The following is a 13543-nucleotide window of genomic DNA, read 5'->3' on the forward strand; positions in this document are numbered from 1 at the left end:
TATATATATATATATATATATATATATATATATATATATATATATATATATATATAACTGCTCAAAAGTAAAACCTTATATTTCTCTTTTCGTTGGAGGTGGTACCCAACTTCAAGGACAGCTGTACAATGCGTCAGAATTTCGCCTCTGCATGACAAGAGAACAATCCCATATTCTGAAGGTCAAGCAATAAATAGGGCCATGAAATTCGTTGCTCCAAAGTGTTTGGCACAATCTATTGGTTGATCTGGAAAATCCTGGATTATTCTGTTGACATGCAGAGTTGAAATTCTGACACTTTGTACAGCTAACCGTGAAGTGTGGTAGAGGCTGTCTTTCTCGTCTGTGCCCTCCGAAAATATGCAAAGAATACTTCAGCCCCACCCCCGCCACCCTCTGACCTAGGAAATCCTCCCTTTGCTTACGAAAAAGAAGTGAATAACCTCCGCTGTATTGCCAATTTGTCATTCAATCGTTTGGTCCTGACGAGTGTAGGTCGTATAGGCTACTTAGAATGGCTAACAAGACAGAGGATAGCGAAGTCCTTGAAATAATTCATTCTGGCAACACTCTCGCATCTAACAATTGAAAGATCTCGCTTGCATCAACTTGTCCCTCCTCTCTCGAGGGAGATACGGGAAAACACACATCGACAGCAGCGTCAGAAGGAGCACAGTTAAAACAGAAAGGCTTTACGTTTATCTGCAAAGAGAATAGAAGTATGAGGGTTTATTTTTGGTTAGTCCTATTTTTATCACCTGTAGTTGGACCCAGAGCCTTGAAAATAACCACCCACTGCCAATATTTCGAAATCATCCTGATTTCTTCATCAGATTACACATATTACGCATCCATGCAACTGGTTTCTTCACTTGCTTGGTGAATAGGACATTTAATCACTATTGGAAGAGTAATGAGTGTTATGTTAATGAAAAGACACTGTTTTTATGATCACTGTATTTTTGATCCTAGAGAAGCATTATTTACGGAACTGCAATAACTGATTATAACTGATCCTAGAGAAGCATTATTTACGGAACTGATTATAACAAACAATAGTTACTGGTACCGTTTTAAGGATATAAACAATAAACTTTATTGTAAAGCGTGAATTATATTCCATAAAGTTCTGACTTTGTCCTAAGACAACAGTAGCTCTCTCTGTCACACCGTTTGGAAATGACTGTTCCATGTGCATTTGTAAAAATAGCTTGCTAGCAAGGGTAACTCGCAGTGATTTTACGAACCACTTGTGCTTTAGTTTTACTCAAAGTTCTACAGCATTTGAAAAACCTTGATAACAAATATTATTTCATTTAATTGCTGTTTGTAAATATAGTGTGTCCAGAATAAGACTGATGGTTTTTAAAAGTGTCTAGTTTTAGTATGGTAACAGATAGGCAAAAGAGAAAACATGCATTTTTGAAGGAAAACCCAAAAGTTTTTGCAGCATATTTTCATATTTGTACAGCTATTGGTGATGGCGCTAACATTGTCTAAACGAAAAATGGCGTCAGTATTCGAAAAAGCGTAATGCGTGTGTGGTTTGCAGAGACAGAAAGTGTTGTTCAAGTGCAACGAACTTTCGCCGTGTTTATCACAAGAATTCTCCATCACTTAATAGTATTCAGACGTGGAAGGAACAATTTTTGTTGACAGGGAGTGTAGTGAGACTTCACAATGGTGCTAATTGCGTGTGAGACGAATAGGTGGAAACAATAAGAGAGTGTTTCACACGTAGGCCGAGGAAATCAATGCGCGCTGCGAGCAGGGCGCTGGGAATTCCAAGGTCAACTCTGCACATTTCAGTACACAAACGATCATCTTTGCTTGCGTCTGAATTGCAATTGATGCAAGAAATTCAGGCTAATGACAAGTCAAAAAGACTTGCATTTGCTAATGAAATTCTGCAGAAGATTGATAATGACCATAATTTTCTGTAGAACATTGTTCTCTCAGATGCAGTGATTTTCCACTTTACTGGCTTTGTTAATAGATACAACGTTACAATATGTGAATCTGAGAATCCGCATGCGTATATGGAACATTCCCCAGATAATACTAAAATGAATGTTTGGTGTGCTTTAACACATAATGAAGTTATAAGCCGCTTCTTTTTCATGGAGCAAACGATAACAAGAAATGTTTATCTAGACATGCTTCAAAACTTTCCAGTTCCCCTTTCCAGTACATCATGTACGAAATCACATGATATTCCAATTGGGTGATGCTCCGGTACGTTCCAGCTTACGAGTGAACAGAATTTCTTGGATGCTAAATACAACGTGGTGCGCCAGTTCTCTGGCCACCACTAACTTTTCTGCACTTTTTCCTGTGGGGTTATATGAAAGACGTTATGTATTCTTAGGGTTGCTAGATGTCCCGGTTTCCCGGGACAGTTCCAGTTTTCAATGAAAGAATTAACTGTCCCGAAGAAAGCTTTTGGGACGCCTGTTTGTCCCGGTTTTCGTTCTTCAGATTGAAAATAATAATAATAATAATAATAACCTGCATGAACTAGCATGTCTCACTTAACAATAGAAGATTTTCGGGAGATTTATGTAGCCAATTAGTTTTACTAAACAAACAAAGAGTTTGAAAATCACTCTTTCGTCCTGTTGGTTGTCTGGGCTTCCAGAGGGGAAGAAAATAATTTTTTAAAAAATATTCAAGAGGGGACATATGTTATGGCAAAATTTTTCTTTAATATCACTTTCAATAGAAAAGATTTTTTTTTTTTTCGGTGACGGGCTTTAAAGAGATTTACTTTTTGTTTATCATTCTGAATTTAGTATAAATGTACTTTTTCGTTGTAAATGCTAAATTTGTATTTCTTTTAGGGTAGCGTTTCTGATTAAGGTGATGATGGAACAAAGAAAAGAAGTATTTCTTCAATTATCAACATGTCATACTTGTCGCAGTATTTACTACCTGTTAAACACAACAAATCGAAATTCGGAATAAGGGACACCAGGCAGCTCTTCTTATGTTATCTTTTCACGTTCTTTATATATCCCTTGGGCAGCTTCATTTGTGTTAACTGTGTATAGAATGAACTGCAAAATTGTGAGTAGTAATCTGGAAAAGACATGTAATTAATTAATTCTGACCAAATGAGTAGGAACCATGATCTCATATATAGCCTGAGATTGGTGCCCCGGTTTTTCGTTTACAAAATTTGGCAACCCTATGTATTCTGGTTAAAAGGTTCGTAACATTGATGAACTGATAAACTGTATTCGGAATGTGATTGCTTCTATCACACCTCAAATGTTACAGAATATGTGAAGAGACATTGAATTCAAGTTGAATGTTCTCCATGTCACAAATCAAGCTCCTTTGAAGCTATACTGAGTTAAAACTGTTTGTAAATAATATAAGAAAAAAACTTTAAATTTTCCTTCAAAATGCATGTTTCCTTTTTCCTCTTATCTCTTTAAAAACCGTCAATCTCATTCCTGATACCCTGTATTAAGTCACATTGTTAGTTGTTATCGAGTTATTTACATAAGCAGAAGTGGTGGAGAGAGTAGTGAAGACCATTACATACATTAGACAATGGTATTTTTATTTTTTAATTATAGTTCCTGCTTTCGGAAGGTGCAGAGCATACTGCTCAAACAAATGATAAGTGGCAGCCGTTGCATTCAGCTTGTAAATGGAACAATCCAAAGTGTGTAGCATTGTTGTTAGAGCATGGAGCAGATATCAATGCAACAAGTGATGGAGGTAATTTTATAAATACTGTGGAAATTACTTTTAAATGTATAGAAGTTAGGAAAGAAAATAACACCAGTAAGAAACCGAAGTCGAATGCATTCTGCATTCACCTATTGGAATGTATTCCGCATTCATTTCTCTTATAAAAGTGCACAGCATGGTCTGATTCCAGTGGTGACGAAAGAAAATATTGTTTGGTATGTTACTTGATATTTGGTCAGCCACATTTGCAGCACTAAAAGTTATATCTAGCTTAAATCACATGAAATGGGGAGAGAATAAATGAAATAACATTTCTTTTATTTCTTAAATACGTATAATTTATCCTTTGTCTTTACACATTTTCCTTTGTACTACCATAAAGTAGCTTTCGTCGTTCTTCTGTAGAATGGCTTAGTTGTTGTTTTGTACAATAATTGAGGAAGATCCATTGGAAGACTCAAATGAACTGAATTACAAATACTGTTGCTGATTGTTACTAGGCATATAAACTTATTATGGAAGGCTTTTCCGTGTATGTTGAACCAAACGCGATTCCTTTTCCCCGCGCGCAGAATAAACTAAAACTATCTTCATCAGGTACATACCATGTGTACTAGAAGAGTAATTTGTGTTTGTGTTGATGAAGCTACCGATATGGTCTTGAAACCATTACTCTGGATTATTTTAAAGTTAAATGTATGTATCTTGTTAGAATACATACTGTACTCAAGCTCATATACTGTTGTTGTGCACTTAACGTCAAATTTCTAACATTTTAAGTTCTTGAAATTAAATTTTAAAATAGCCGCATTCAGAGCGGAAGTTAGAGTAAATATGGTTTTAAAAAAAAGAAAGAAAGAAAAAAAAAGTTAAATATTGGAAAATAAATGAGTTAAAATGCATGCCTTCTTCCAAGAAAAGCCTCTGGTTTTAGAAAGATGGACGATTTTACATAGTATTGAATTGTATTGTATTTTTTTACGTTCAGTTTAACAAATACATGTGCAAATGGCACCTTGGGATAAAACATGTCAGAAAACATTAACCGGGTTATTCCATATTACTGTATGTTTACAAATAGTTAATTGATTGCGATATATATATATATATATAAACTATTTACATGAGTGGCATTAAGTTAAAGCAAGATAATATATTTTTATAGCTATTGTTTGTGTTTCTTCTAAATTAAGAAACTCATCGAAAGAGTGAAATGCATCTTTTCATAGAATTTTTCGTACTACTAGCTTGGTTCAGCTTTAATGGTGGAGAACTTAATTGGATATTATTATTATTATTATTATTATTATTATTATTATTATTATTATTATTATTATTATTATTATTATTATTATTATTATTATTATTATTATTATTATTATTATTATTATTATTATTATTATTATTATTATTATTATTATTATTATTATTATTATTATTATTATTATTATTATTATTATTATTATTATTATTCAGCCTTTTGGAAGGTCCTGGGACTAATGAGGTTTTTCAGTTTTAAGTGTGGGCCTGGAAATGTTTCTTCCACATTTCTCGATCTCTTTTAACTCCCACGATCAGTTTTGTTCTTTCTATTCCTCATTTTCCTTCCATTTTTTCTTCTATGGCGATATGAAGAGACAATTTCTTCGCAAGATATACCCAATCTAGTTAGCCTTTCTACGTAGGATGCTTGCTAGAAGCGTCCTTTTCTCTCCTATCCAATTAAAACATCTTCGTTTGTTATTCTCTCTGCCTATTTTATCTTCCTATCTTCCTCCAACACCACATTTCGAAGCTCTCTAAATATTTCTTCTCTAACTTCCTTAATGTGCAAGTCTCTGAACCATACAGTTCAATGCTCTCTATATATATAGCACTTGATCAACTTCTTCCTTAGTCAATTATTAAGCCTGGTAATTAAGAGTGATCTTTTCTTGTTGAGTGTTTCTTTGGTTATGGGAATTCTTGAACTGATCTCTTTGGTACAGTAAGCGTCTCTCGTCTAAATACTTCCCAGATTCTTGAAAGAAAAAAAAAAATCTTACACGTTTCTAGTCTATATGAAGGAACATGTATATTTTCTTTGGCCTGTGCATTATAATTATGTATATTTACGTTTTTGTGTATTTCTTGGTTTTGATTTACGTACATTACACACAGTAATTTGTAAAGCGATTATATATAGTTAGCATATTTAATTTTCTGAATAACGGTTTGTAATGAGTTCTTTAATGTCGAACTAAAGAATAGAAGTAGAAAAATATTTACTATCGATTTTTTTCCATTTAGTGTGATTTTAAAATCACATATATAGTGTTTAATTTTATTTATTTATTTATTCATACACTGGATCCAACAATAGATTTTTCTTAAAACTTGTGTAAACTTGGCAAAATAGGTAAAAGTATCCGAAAATGTCGAAATAAGCGTTGTTAAGCAAAAATACAACTGATAGCTCTAGTCATGAATGGAACATGAAAATGCAAACGTATTTTGTGTTATCATTTAAAGGAAAAGGTTTTAATTTTTGTGGTTTGGTTATTGCTTTACATTAACACTTTCCGCGCCAGTGTAATTTCGGTTATATATATATATTTTCTGATAAATCAGGAATCTAGTTTACAAAGCTATAGTTTTGTAACCGTTAAAAATAAGATTTTTTTTACAATTGTATTCATTTTAAAATTAATTCAGTTAGAAGTAAACTAGTTAGTCATTTACGAATGACTTGTGCCACCATTACTACTATTACAATTTTACGTCTTATGAAAAAACTTGTGTGTGTGTGAAATGGATTCCAGATAATTGCCAAACAGAATGGTAGTTCGCACCAGCAGTTTTAGTTAACACTGCTTTCATCTGTGTACATTTTCCAGAAATTAAGTCAGCAGTGATTAAGTGAGCAGGACTTGATCATAAATACATTTATTTAAACAGAATCTTTTTGTTAAAGTAATACAAATAAAACCCAGAACGTGTTGAGTATATGCGAGTCAGTATGGTATGGTGCGTCTTTGAACAAATAAAGTTTGTAAGAGCAAGTATGCTACACAAGACATCCTATACTAATAAAAGGTGATAAGCTATCAATTTGATTCACACGGCAGTGAAAGTGTTAATACATGCACTAATCTTCTCTGTTTCGAAATAAACTAAACTTGAAATGGTCCTAAAATTTTAAAAGAAATACGTCTTTTTGCTTTCAGGCCAGACACCACTACACTTGGCTGCAGCAAATAGCTACGCCAAATCAACTATGCAGCTAATGCTTATGAATCCTTATCTGAAGCCTGAGTTGAAAAACGGGAGTAACGAGACAGCTTTTGATATAGCACGAAGAAGTGGACAATATTATGGATTGTTTGAAATTGTGGAACCTTGTTTTAATCAAATATAATGTAGTATTTTCTATTATGAAAAAGAAAACAAAAAAATACTTGCATGAGAGTGTTCAAGAATAAGACAAAACAGTCCCTCTCTGGTAGGGTTGCCAACTGGCCGGTTTTTCACCGGCCTGGCCGGAAATATTGCTCTTATTTTGATTAAAGCCGGTGACCGGTACAAACTTCTTACCAGTCCCTTTATGACCATTTTTTTTTTTTTTTTTCAAATTTGTATCTAGTTCGAAGCAGTTTCATCTAGTTCGAAGTATATATTTAAAAAGTAACTTTCATCCTATAAATCCAAAACTGTCACCTTTCACTATCTATCAACGATTAATATATTTTGTTCATCTGTTTAGATAATTTTAAAGAGATGACAGGGACTGTATCAGGGAAAATTTGAAATTTACTTGTAAGGAATTTTATACATTTATTGAGAGTGAAAAAGGACTTCTTAAAGCAAGTTCCTGTAGTTGAAGTATAAGTGTGAGGATTAAATTTCATTTTCCAAATCTAACATTGTCACGTAAAGATTAATATACTTTTGTTCATTTCTTTCGATAATTTTAAAGAAGTGGCAGTTACTTGTAAATACAATGAAATGATTAATACCAATTTCAGTTTCTCATTTATAGCAAAATGTATCTATTAAGCTTATTAGTGAATGTACTAAGGATATACACAATACAGGTGCTAATGCACTTTTGTTCACGATAATACATTTCCTTTCCATGGATAGGTCCGAATAGAAATACTTCACACTTAAACCTATATCATAGGGAATTTGGGGAGGGGTGACGGTTTTTTTATTTTCCAGATTTGGCAACCCTACCCTCTGGTGGCTATATGCTAGCATACGCACCTTCGGTGCTGGAGTCCCGGGTTTGATTTTCGTTGGGATCCCACGTTAAGCTGTAGGTCCACGTCTGTGATGACGGACGATAAACTCCAAATCAAGCAACCAACCACCATTAAGACAAAATAATCCTGCTTTATCTATAATTGTGATTAAAAAGGAAAAAATTGAGGAATTACGTAACCTATTGTACGAACATTATGGGTCAGCAACGTGAAGATAAAAGTGTTTTGTCGTGATGTGTTGTTAAAAAGAACATCACAGTACTTCTACTAAAGGAGCTAAACTAACGCACGATTATAATTATTAACTTAAACTTCGGAACAATGCATCTAATTAATTATTAATGTCGAAATTTTTAGTGGGAATTCCCACTTTCAACAACGATTTTTCCCCTCATAACCACAGATTGCTGTTTTAGTCACATCTCATGGCTTTCATTATATAATGATAAAACATTGCCGGTATAGTTAAGCTTTACCAATGAGTCTGAAAACAAAATACATATACCGTACCATGATGGATATTTTGTAGAAAAAATATAGCAACTTCAAATACACGAAGTATTTGTATTGATTGGAATCTTTCTTCCAATCACTTATTGTGGGTTCAACTGTATTGTATTAAAGAAAAAAAAAATTAAAGTTACTCCAATACGACATCATATCATTGTAAATTCCCGATTCAAGCGTGCTGCCTGCTCTGAGCATGTACGAGCCTAACAACTTTCATTACACTATTTCTCATCGTACTCTGCTTTTCATATCCTGTACTTCATCCTGCCACATGCGTCGTCGCCTTCCTCGTTGCAGTTTTTCTATCACAAAGCCGTTTTCCTTGTGTTCTTTCCACGTGCTAGTACTAGTGTAGCCTAGATTACTCTACATTTTCTTTTACTCTCTTACTCAATTTTGTTTCTGAGTATTGTAATTCTTATTCGATTGTTTTTTCCGAGAATACTTTTGTAGGAAACTCATATCCATTTGCTTGGATTCACTATTTTCTCTTTGTGTTTCTATACTGTAGAGTCTTATGGGCACGCAGTATGTGCTGTATAGTAACATGTTAGCTTTTCTAGAAATGTTCTTAATTCTGTATCAGATGCTCAATGCTTTGGTAAATTTTTCTTCCAATGATTTCTTCTTTCCATTGGCGTTTACCAAAGCATCAGTTGTGAACCCAAGTAATTGAACATTTCTACTGTCTTCAGTGCTTTCCCTCGTAACTTTATTTGTCTGATTTGTTGGTTTTCACGAACTAGTCAAAACATCGATTTTTCCTTGGCTTATGCGAAGACCATATTCTTATATGCATTTATTTCAAATAGCCAGCTGTCTTACTATTCTCAGTTGGTTTCTTTCCGACTTCTTTCCAATAAAGTGAAAAAGTACTCAAGTTGCTTTTCAATATATCATAGTATATTGTTCAGAAAATCATCTTAAACGTCGAATATTTACAATCAGCTGTCAGCATTATCAAGACATAGGTTTCAAAAACATAGGTATCAAGACATACGTTAATGAGGATAGGACTGTATGGGAATTGGTTAAATATGATATAATCATTTTAAAATATTATCACTGATAAATAAAAACTTGTTGCTGTTCCACAAAATACATATCTTGGTAACTGAATAAACATCAAGGTTAGTCAGAAGAGAGGGGGAAAAAGCATTATAATTTTTTTTTTCTGTTCTTTTACTCTTCTATAATGACATTGAATAGTGTAGGATGTAGCGGAAAGAACACTGTCTTATTTCAAGTCACATTTCAATTCAACCAAATCACGCTTTATGTATGGTTCGTCCGCATTCCGTACTGGTAGACTTCATAGTGTTTTTTATCTACTATATTTCCTCCTCCATTCCAACTAGAGCCTGTCTATTTCAGCTGTGCCCTCGGAAAATATGTGAAACATGCTTTGACCCCACCCCCGCCGCCTTCTTGCGGAGGAAATCTTCCCTTTGCTTTGGGTGAAGAAGTGAATGACCTATACTGTGTTGCCAATTTGTCATTCAGTCGTTTGGTCTTGACGAGTGAATATCGTATGCTACTTCAAATGGCTAACAAGACAGTGCACAGCGAAGCCCGGAAAGAATTCGGAATGGCAACTCTGTCCACATCAAACTATTGAAGGATCTCGCCCATAGCAACTTATCCCTCCTCTTTTGAGGAAAATACGGAAAAACACACGTCGATAGCAGTGCCAGCAAGGACACACTTGAAATATAAAGACTCTAGTTGAGTGGAAATAGGGAGAACTTCATAATGTTTTGTCTAAAGTATTTTATCATATTCTTTCTCCAAATGTGTGAATGCTATGACCCACCTTTTCCATCCTAGCTCTTTTTCAGTTAGCTGTCGTAATGAAAGAATGAGATCTGTTCTTGATCCTTCTTTCCTAAAGTCATTGTTTTTCATACATGCTCTGTTCGATTTTATCTTAGATTCTTTGCTTAATTAAAATTAAGAAATTTATTTACTTTTTAATATCCTTTCTTGAAGATTGAGACGAAGTTTCCTGTTATGTATAATATCATTCTTTGACTCCAGAAACTTCTCATCACTCTGTAGAGCCATTATACCTGCCGCTCGTAACATTTAATTCATCATTGTCGTCTTCAGCTGTGGAGCGTAATGATGGGACGTTGAAGTTAAAACTTTCATTTCATTTCACATGATTAGTGAAAGATATCAAAGCTAAAATTAAAATTAGTGCATTACAACCATCATAGATATGCTTCACTGGAAGGCATAGATTTAGTACATTTTAAGAGTCACTAGATGTTGCATAAAAAGTACAGAGCAAATCTCTAATTGAAGTATATTTTGTCATGTTCATGGGTGTTCAAATCATTCTGAGGAGGCCTTCAATTTTGCATGAATTTTACGTATTCTGCGCTACAAAGTGGTAGGGGCGTGCTGCAAGGTAGAACTCCAGTGATGCGTAGCCAACTCGAACTACATTAAGTAAAATGTTGTTATTTTTAATAAGATGTCCAAATATAGGCCGTTTTTATATTTTCGTATAAAAAATACACCTATGTAGTTCAGGAGGAAGAATCGTACAACACCAAATGAATGTAAGACTGATATTTCAAGTTGAAGTTAATAATTTGTTTGTTGATAAATTATATTACCTCAGTCTAAACATTGTGTGTGTGTGTTTGTGTTTTATGTTTTTTTAGAGTTCTTTTTTATTCAAGCATTAATGTATGGAATTGATTAAACTTGAAGTTACCTCTTTAGGCAATGAATAAAGATCAAGTAAAATCTACAAACAATATACAATATAGAGTGATTATAAATGATTCATTGGGTTTGAAGGAACTGTATTTAAAAATGCGTAACACACACAAAAACGAATGATAAATGAAAATATATAGAAACTGTCCAAGTTTCAGACACTGTTACAAATGTGCGATGTGGTATAATGCATGCAATTAAGGATAGAACATGAGTTTAAAACATTTAAGGAATTATTAATTTTAGAAACAATGATACTGTGTCTGGTTTCCTGGTGGATCTATTTAATTTCAAACTCCCTCGTTCATAGATTAAAATTACATCGCAGGGCTAAATTTAAATGAATTAATACGTTTAAAATAAACTACATATTCGCTGTAAATTTTCATAATTACATAAATAAATTTTCTTTAGGAAAATATAAATATTTGTATGATAATAAAGTATAAATTGAACGTAAATTGTACGGAAGTTGGCTGAGTAACAAATACCAGATTATTAACATGACTCAATATTCACGTGGAGCTAGCAAATATTTTATTGTTTTTGAAAATTAAGTTCATAGTCTCTCTCTCTCTCTCTCTCTTTTTTTTTTTTTTTTTTTTTTTTTTTTTTTTTTTTTAACATTATCAGAATTTAATAAATGTGAGCTACATTGGAAAGTCGTCCTAACTCGCACCACTGTTTCTTCAGAAACACTTAAACGTCGTGTGCTTTAACCGTATACTGGCAGCCAGTGTCCGCAAACTGTGAATACCATCTCAGAATGCTTTGGTGACCTGGCAGTTCATCTGCCGACCTGTCTACGGAATGCATGCTGTAAAGTAACAACGGATTCTAGTATTCTTTCTGCTGCATAGACACCATTTTGGAAACTACGCTTGCGCTGCCATCTATCTCAAGATTACGAATATGAGAAACTTTGAAATGTATTCTTTCGTTTCATCATTAGCACAAACGTGTTTTTTTAAATAGTTTTCGACACATTTCATGTTAAAACCCGATGAACCATTTATAATCAGCCTGTAGTTTATATGTACATGACTTAAAAACACTTCTGATGTGCTGGCAAAATACGAAATTTAGTCATTCTTAACAATACTAAGACAAAATGTGAAATAATTTCATTTAGTGATGTTAGTTTACAAAGACACTTTGTACTGAAAACTCCCGTATTATTATTATCTATTGAAATTCTATATTTCAGCTGGAGTTAACAGATTTGTTCACGAAAAAAACGTAGTTAAAAAGCTGGATGGGATAGGAAACAAAAGGAAGTGTATACACAGATTATTTTCTTAACGAACTTCCAGCTAATGCTATAAATGTATTTAGGCAGCTTCACAGATGAATTGTTTTCAGTACTGCTATGCTGTGTTTTCTTGTTATGTGTATGTAATAATTATTTAGAATACTGTCTCCGCAGAAAGAGATTAAGTACACTGGTTGTGATGTTGCTTGGCTTAGTTCCACAACCAGTCTTCTAACGATATTCAGTGAAATATCACCACACGTCAGTAGAGAAGGAAGATTTATCGAAAGTGCTAAAGTTAACCATATTGTTGAAAAAAGAAGAATAATACGGGAAGATCTTTAAGTCTATTCGAGAAATGTAAATATAAATAGTATACTGTTTTGTAAATAAAGTATTTGAAAGTAGCTGCGTATTGTGTAGTTATTATAATTCACGTAAAGTAAGATGTTGGTAATATGATAACACGTAAGATGTTTGAGGTGGTAATACTGAGGATACGTGTGTAGCGCCTGGCTGTTAGCGGTGTGTTAGGTGATCTCCTGTAGTATGTTAGGTGGGGTAGAATGGAAGCGTGTGTTGAAGTGGGCAGACGGTGATTATGTGTGCGGTTAGTTGGCACAAGTGTATTTAAGATGGCCAGTGCGTTAGGAGGATTGCAAGGAACAGTGTCCAAGGTACTGACGACCGTGAGAACACATAGCAGAACAAAATTGTCAGAGGGGAATAGTGGACAGAATAGAAGCCTCAGTAACAGAAATTACCGAGCATTGCATAGGATTGTTATCAAGAACCGTAGAACAAATGTGGTAAAAGTTACTGCGGAAATTAATCAGCATCAGGAACAAGCTATTGTGACACAGAAACCGACGGAGTTGCATAATTATGAACGCTTACGATCGGGTTGCATTTTTAAGTTGCTGATCACCGTCAATAACGCCTTAGCGCGAAGAAAATATTGGCTGGAACATGCAGAGTGGGCCACCATGATATGAAACAGCTTGTTCACCTTATCCTCTTTCACCTTGTTTTCAACAACAGGCTGTTATATATATATATATATATTCTTTGGGGGTGGCGGTGGCTCAATGGTAGAGCATTCACC

At 34.0% G+C, this 13543-nt stretch overlaps 1 protein-coding gene across 1 annotated transcript in view; it reads left to right on the forward strand.

The window, feature by feature from the left end:
• The window catches only part of LOC145673011 (ankyrin repeat domain-containing protein 49-like), a 34661-nt gene extending 21816 nt beyond the window's left edge, over window positions 1–12845 (forward strand). The window contains exons 4-5 of the mRNA XM_081742314.1: window positions 3585–3729; window positions 6909–12845. Of these exons, the coding sequence (XP_081598440.1) occupies window positions 3585–3729; window positions 6909–7099 (336 nt within the window). The 3' untranslated portion in view covers window positions 7100–12845. The remainder of the gene's footprint in view (window positions 1–3584; window positions 3730–6908) is intronic.
• The last annotated feature ends 698 nt before the right edge of the window (window positions 12846–13543 follow it).

Source organism: Thermobia domestica, chromosome 16 (assembly GCF_964235325.1).
Source record: "Thermobia domestica chromosome 16, izTheDome1.hap1.1, whole genome shotgun sequence".
Taxonomy (NCBI): domain Eukaryota; kingdom Metazoa; phylum Arthropoda; class Insecta; order Zygentoma; family Lepismatidae; genus Thermobia; species Thermobia domestica.